We start from the raw sequence: 7,440 nt of genomic DNA, 5'->3' as shown, positions 1-7,440 counted from the left end.
CTGTGTCTCTCCTGTGTCTCACTGTGTCTCACTGTGTCTCTCCTGTGTCTCTCCTGTGTCTCACTGTGTCTCTCCTGTGTCTCTCCTGTGTCTCACTGTGTCTCTCCTGTGTCTCACTGTGTCTCTCCTGTGTCTCTCCTGTGTCTATCCTGTGTCTCACTGTGTCTCACTGTGTCTCTCCTGTGTCTCTCCTGTGTCTCTCCTGTGTCTCACTGTGTCTCACTGTGTCTCTCCTGTGTCTCTCCTGTGTCTCACTGTGTCTCACTGTGTCTCACTGTGTCTCTCCTGTGTTGTCCGTGCAGGTGTTGGCAGCAGTCCCAGCAGTCAGTGGGACTTCTGGGGAAGCACGTTGGTGACGAGCTCGTACGTCCGCCTCACTCCAGACGAGAGGAGCAAGCAGGGATCCATCTGGAACACTGTGGTGAGGAAACACTTTGAACATCACCTCTGTCTGACTCTGATCATCAGTTATACTCAGGCTGGACTGACGTGTCCTCTCTGTGGACTCGTAGTGAAATATGAAATAAAATACTGTAATAAAATAAACAGCAGATGAACCTCTTTAACACTGACTGATGTCAGAGAGAAAGTTTGATGTTCTGTCTCTCTGTGGTTGTTTCCTGCTGCTGTATGAAGTCAGTGTGTTGTCTGTGTGTGGTCCTCAGCCGTGTTACCTGAAGGACTGGGAGATGCACGTGCAGTTTAAAGTTCACGGGTCAGGAAAGAAGAATCTCCATGGCGACGGCATCGCTGTGTGGTACACGAAGGACCGACTGCATCCAGGTAATGTTGGCGTGTTCAGCCTCAGAGTCACTGCTGAGTCACTGCTGCGGAGGAAGAGGCTCATCCAGCTTCATGTCACTTTATTGTAACACTGTCTGACATCAGAGTGTTACCCAGAATGCAACACTCACCTGTTACCTGCAGCTGCTATTTTTTTAACCACTGCTTCCTTCTGACACTTAAACAAACAAATAAGATCACAGCTCCTGCAGCTGCGTCATATTCAGGGGGGCAAACCTTTCAGCAAAAAACAAAGTAGGTTGTGAGATTATAATCTCTGACAGCAGCATTATGATGACCTCACTTGGCTCATATGCTGAGACTGTTAATTAGCTGATTGGGTTGAGTTGTTTTAAATAAGCGAACACTATGCAGTGTTTCCCTGATAACACAGCTGCTATAAAATCTCCTCACACACAGTTAACTTGCCGTCTCTCCTTAAAGCTGCCAGAGTCAAGGGAGGAGCAGCTGATCTGATCGACCGGCCACAGATTGTTATTGACAGATACTCGTTCACATTCGATAGAAGTCTGATCAAAGAGCTGATCGGTGACTCTGTCTGATGAGGCTGAGTTGTGAACCATGAGTCGGCTAAAACAAACTGACGGAGGTCACACTGAGTTACACTATGATGCATTCATGCTCTATTCAGTAAAAATGAGTATTGGGAGAAGTTAAATTCTAACATGGTGTGTTCAAATGTAGTCTTGTAAAATGTAGTTTGCAGTGAGGAACTTAAAGTTGTTAAAGGAGAAATGTGTTGATGTTTTCACAGCAGTATAAAACAGATGTAACATAAGGAATTATGTTGAAGCCGTGATTAAAAACACGTGTTTCATGTGAAAGAAGGTGATTATAAAGGTTGTTTCATAAATATGTCTGATTGAATTTGAGCTAATTAAAAGAAGTGTGATGAAGAACAGAATGACTTTAAAACTGTCCAGTTATTTTTTTTTTTACAAAGAAGGTTTCTTTGTTTTCCTGGAACAAAGGGAAAATAAATAACAAGAACAACTTTATCGGTATCAGCCCAGAATTTCACGGTCAAATGAAATGATCAATGTAGATAATCAGCTAAATGGACCGACGTTACCTGTGCTGCTGTGATTAAACACAACACTTGTTACATTAGTTGAGTGATGTTGCCTAAGACAGGAGCAAAGTGTCAAATCAATGAAAACAACAGAAGCTGAAATGACTTTGTTACAGTTTTTCTTTTTGTTGTGGTCGTTGTAAAATCAATTAATAATTTTCATATCTAAGTCCCGTCTTTAACTGAACAAACAGCAGCTGCAGCTGTAAAGACCAAAAACCAGACACATTTTTAATACAGTGATGGACCAGGCTCTGCTCTGCTCTGCTCTCTGCTCTGCTCTGCTCTGCTCTCTGCTCTGCTCTGCTCTCTGCTCTGCTCTGCTCTCTGCTCTCTGCTCTCTGCTCTGCTCTCTGCTCTGCTCTCTGCTCTGCTCTGCTCTCTGCTCTGCTCTGCTCTGCTCTGCGCTCTGCTCTGCTCTCTGCTCTGCTCTGCTCTGCTCTCTGCTCTGCTCTGCTCTGCTCTGCTCTGCTCTGCTCTCTGCTCTGCTCTCTGCTCTGCTCTCTGCTCTGCTCTCTGCTCTGCTCTGCTCTGCTCTCTGCTCTGCTCTCTTCTCTGCTCTGCTCTGCTCTCTGCTCTCTGCTCTCTGCTCTGCTCTCTGCTCTCTGCTCTGCTCTCTGCTCTCTGCTCTGCTCTGTTCTGCTCTCTGCTCTCTGCTCTGCTCTCTGCTCTGCTCTCTGCTCTCTGCTCTGCTCTCTGCTCTGCTCTCTGCTCTCTGCTCTCTGCTCTGCTCTGTTCTGCTCTCTGCTCTCTGCTCTGCTCTCTGCTCTGCTCTGCTCTACTCTGTGCTCTGCTCTGCTCTGCTCTTTGCTCGCTGCTCTGCTCTCTGCTCGCTGCTCTGCTCTCTGCTCTCTGCTCTCTGCTCTCTGCTCTCTGCTCTGCTCTGTTCTGCTCTCTGCTCTCTGCTCTCTGCACCGAGCTGATGTCACCCTTAAACCTCTTTTATAGCAGTGAGATGACATTAATTCTGCAGTGTGTTACTTCCTGTATCCTTATTCTGAAGCTAAATGAAAGTCACATTTTAAAGCATCTTCGTCACCTTTGTCCCTGATGAGTCTGCACTCCTGATATGAAAAACCTTCCAGCAGCTCATTGATCAAAGTCTTACACATGGTTAGAGACAGTGAAGCTGCTGTCTGTCACAACAGCAACAGAACTCCTGGAAAATAACAAGTTTCTAAATTGTATTTACTCAGAGCTACTCAGGTACTCAAAGCTGAACACAGTGGGACTGCTTTATACCTGCTCACCTGCAGGGTCACACATGTTGAGATGATCATGTTAGACACAGCCCAGGTGAAGGTGGAGACAGTCACACGAACGCTCATCACGCTCCCTCCATCAGACAGCTTTGTCTCATCATGTCCAGATGTGTGTGTCCACGGCCTCAGTGCTGACTCAGAGAAGTGTCTCGCTTTGTGTGCTCATGTCTGGCCTCATCTCTGCCTCCATCCTAGGCCCTGTGTTTGGAAACCAAGATCAGTTTCATGGCCTGGCTATTTTTTTGGATACCTTCCGCAATGACCTCCATGGGATGGATGTAAGTGTGTGTGTGTAGTGTGTGTGTGTGTGAAGCTCGAGGCGATAACCAGCTTGTTTCTTTGCAGGGCCTGTGTTTTCCAACAATGCTCTGTTCCACGGGCTGGCCGTGTTTATAGATACTTACTCTAACGATGATGCCACAGATGTGAGTGGTCGCTCAGGTTTTACTCCGTCAGCATGCTGTGTTTCCTCACGTTACGTTAGCATGATGTCAGAGACTGTTTGAGCATGTTCAGAGGTCATTCTGCCATATTTATGTCTCCACAGCAAAGTAAAGATTTAATGACAGGAGTTAATGAGCATGAGGCTCTGCTGCAGGAACACTGCTGTTCAGTGGTCGTTTCTATTTCACCACAACTCGTCCTGTGAAATCTGCTGCTTTCACATTGCAGTTAAAAGTGTCTCAGATCCTCTGTTTTTAATCTGCGTGAGCAGATCCTGATGCATTTCCTCATGAGTGTGATCTGTCAGTGAGCAGACACTGTGCGATCTGAGTCTGTTTCTGTTGTACAGCTGCACACCTCACTGTACAGTCAGTCTGAATCTCATCTGTTATTGACTGTGCAGCGTGCAGGTGGGAGTGAGGAACATTCACGCCCTGATTAGCTGCTCCAGAGCTGGTGGATGTTCGGATGAACATGAGCCATGAGTCTCACGCCACCGTCCTGTTTGCAGCCTCGCCACCTGCTTTATATGCATTATAAAGACATCGGTCCTCTGTTGAGTCCTCGGCTCTTCAGGTGAGACATCAACTTTAATTAGTGACTGCCCACACATGATATGAAGCTGACGCAGAGGTGGAGGAAGAACAGATCTGTCAGCAACAATATCTTTGTGTGGTCATCCGTTGACGAGCTGCAGCGTGATGCATCACTGTGTGCTGGGGGCGGCACTTGATGTGTCAGTTGATGTGGCGCGGCGGGGCGCAGCTCTGCCTCTGATTGTCTTACCCTGACATTGTTACCCAAATCAGTCTCACTTCTCTTGCTATAACCAAACCAATCTGACCTACAAAGGTAACAAGTGTTAGCCAATCAGAGGGAAAGAAGGGCGGGTCATTCCTTTGCTAACATAGGAAATGCGAATTAGCCACCAGGACAGTGTTACCAGCTGTAATTGCTGATGACCATGTTTCCACATGTTAACGCAGCGAGCATTCTGTCTGTCAGCAAAGACAACAGGAAATACAAGAAAAGACAAAACATTAACATGACAAAATAATTAACCTTCACCTCCTCTAAAAGGACAGAGCTGTAAAATGTGGCGCTGAAGACTCACTGAGTCAGCAGAGCGCCGGACTGAAGGAAACAACTCCAGTGTTTCATGTTATTTTTAAAGGATGTTGGGTTATTGAGAGCAAACTTATCATCCATATTACAGACCTCTGCTATCAAACAAACTTCCACCTGACTCAGAGCTTTCAAATAAATCTTTATTGACAGTTGTGAACAGGCAGAACTCTCCACTGAGCTGTTGGAAAGTCCATCAGACTGTATGACCGGTGTGAGCACATGAATCGAGAGCTTTGGTTTTTCATTACAGACGATTTCCTCATCCAGAGGGAGTCTGACTAAAACAACATTTGTGAAACAGACTCAGATCGTGCAGTGAACTGAGCTTCAGACTCAGAACTGACTGCTTCAGTTAGTTTGACACAAACTGTGAACAAAAGTCTCGGTTTGAAACAAAGGCTCCACGTTTAATAACTCAGATCAGGACGTAATGATGTCATCTGAGCCTCAGAGACGACGGACAGCTGCAGTGTGAAGGACGCTTCAGTGTTTATAGAAACATGACCTGTGATGTATCATGTGGGCTTCTTATGTTTTATTTTATATATTCATTTATTCCTCATCTTTATTTATTAACGTGTGTACAGCTGTGTTTGTGTTTAAGATTCATGTTGTGTCCTCTCTGTCGTCAGCGTTCCTTCCCGTACATTTCAGCCATGGTGAACAACGGCTCAGTGAACTACGACCACGGTAAAGACGGCCGATCGTCAGAGCTGGGAGGCTGCTCGGCTGAAATCAGGAACAGAGAGCATGACACGTACCTCGCCATCCGCTACTCCAAAGGAAGACTCACAGTACGTAGAGGAACTCTGGGAAGCTTCACAGCTTCTCTTCGTCTAGTTCAGTCAGAATATTTTCAGCCTGTCATGTCAGTGACAAGCATGTCACCTTACATGTTTCACATTTTAGAACAGCTTCTTTAAGTTGTAATAAATAAAGTGTGAGTTGTTTTAGTGCTGCGCTGCGTCACTAACATCCGGTGTGTGTCCTGCAGGTGATGGTTGATGTGGATGATAAGAACGAGTGGAAGGAGTGCATCGACATCGGAGGAGTTCGACTTCCTACAGGATATTTCTTTGGTGCCTCAGCAGCTACAGGAGATCTGTCAGGTGGGCCGGGCTTAATAAAGACGTCATAATATTCACTGCTGAAGTTTTTCTTTTATATTTGTACCACGTTGTGCATTAACATTTTCTTTTCACAGCTGATTCTAACATTTGTAGAGTATTTTAAGTCTGAAGTGGTATTTTATTTTGCAGATAACCATGACATCATCTCGATGAAGCTCTACCAGCTGATGGTCGAACACACTCCTGAGGAGGAGAACCTGGACTGGACCAAGATCGAGCCCAGCGTCAGCCTCCTCAAGTCCCCCAAAGGTACGTTTTTTTTATGCCTCTGCGCCGCCGATAGCTGCGGCCGGTGGCATTATGGTTTCGAGTTGTCTGCCTCAACGTTGTGAACACAATATCTCAAGGACGCCTCAGAGAATTTCTTCACATGTGGCACAAACGTCCACTTGGACTCAGTGATGAGCTGATTAGCTTTGGTGGTTATGGATCAAAGGTCAAGGTTGCTGTGACCTTACATCCATCTCATTCTCATGTCTCAGAGAGACTGTCTTTAAATTTGGCACAAACATCCACTTGGATTGAAAATGTGCCAAACTCTGCAGTGCAGAGTCAGGACGCAGCACTCAGCCTGTTTGCTGACGTACGGAGCAGGTCAGGACGTCTCAACTGTTTCAGTGTGCCTGCTGTGCAACTACATTGAAAACAATGAATATGAGGGCGCAAAAAACCACAGCATGTGTACATACAGCCCCTTAAGCTGCTGTCACACTGTCATGTGGTCATCACCCTGACAACCACCACCTGCAAAGTAAAGCATTTTTCAAAGTGTCTGCTGCCGCCTCGCTCAGGGCTGTGATGACACTGGCAGAAGTGTAAGCTGCCTGTAGCTGCAGACTGTAACAAGACGAAGGAAGGCTCTGAAATGACCAAAGATTTCTACAATTTACCATCTGAGGTTTGGTGGAAACGTTATCGTGCCTCCCCTCTGTCACCTTCCCCTCATTGAAATGATGGAGGCAGAGAGTTACGGAGCAGCAGCTTGAAAGCAGCTTTATGAAGATGTGTTAATTTACTTTACTCTGTTAGTATCAAGTTTCCTGGGACTTATTCAGAAGTCTTCCACAAACCAGACGAGCAGCCGTCCTGAACATAAATATGAACATGAACATGAACATAGCCTCTCTTCATCTCCCCTCACAGACAACATCGACGATCCCACCGGAAACTTCCGAGGGACGCCCCTGACCGGCTGGAAGGTGTTCCTGCTGCTGCTGTGCGCTCTGCTGGGGATCGTGGTGTGTGCTGTGGTGGGAGCTGTAGTTTTCCAGAAGAGACAGGAGAGGAACAAGAGGTTCTACTGAGCAGAGACCAGGTGTCTGTAGTGAGATGAACTGTTTCCAGATTGAGCACATCAATGTGAATTCTTTTCTAAAGATTGTACAAATGTTTATATCTTTGAAGCACTGCGTTCAGAGTGAATGATGGCGACCTGTGATGTGGGGAAGAAGGTGCAGAACCAGTGGCGACCGTCATGAGTGGCTGCTGCTGTTTATGTTCTCCATGTATTGATTAACTGCAGGGTTAGATCAGAACCCCCCCCCCCCCCCCCCCCCCCCCCCCCCCCCCCCCCCCCCCCCCCCCCCCCCCCCCCCCCCCC

At 46.7% G+C, this 7,440-nt stretch overlaps 1 protein-coding gene across 2 annotated transcripts in view; it reads left to right on the top strand.

Moving 5' to 3' along the window:
- The window catches only part of lman2 (lectin, mannose-binding 2), a 16,985-nt gene extending 9,567 nt beyond the window's left edge, over positions 1 to 7,418 (top strand). The window contains exons 2-8 of one of the 2 annotated variants that reach the window (XM_050042551.1): positions 303 to 421; positions 666 to 783; positions 3,484 to 3,563; positions 5,343 to 5,504; positions 5,705 to 5,819; positions 5,970 to 6,089; positions 6,984 to 7,418. In XM_050042551.1, the coding sequence (XP_049898508.1) occupies positions 303 to 421; positions 666 to 783; positions 3,484 to 3,563; positions 5,343 to 5,504; positions 5,705 to 5,819; positions 5,970 to 6,089; positions 6,984 to 7,144 (875 nt within the window). In that variant the 3' untranslated portion in view covers positions 7,145 to 7,418. Of the gene's footprint in view, positions 1 to 302; positions 422 to 665; positions 784 to 3,333; positions 3,417 to 3,483; positions 3,564 to 5,342; positions 5,505 to 5,704; positions 5,820 to 5,969; positions 6,090 to 6,983 lie in introns of both variants that reach the window. The other variant, XM_050042550.1, reaches the window with a different exon arrangement.
- Positions 7,419 to 7,440: the final 22 nt, after the last annotated feature.

The sequence above is a fragment of the Epinephelus moara genome, chromosome 4 (genome assembly GCF_006386435.1).
Source record: "Epinephelus moara isolate mb chromosome 4, YSFRI_EMoa_1.0, whole genome shotgun sequence".
NCBI classification, from domain to species: domain Eukaryota; kingdom Metazoa; phylum Chordata; class Actinopteri; order Perciformes; family Serranidae; genus Epinephelus; species Epinephelus moara.
Note: the sequence above shows the minus strand (reverse complement) of the source record. Positions and strands in the feature narration are given on the sequence as shown.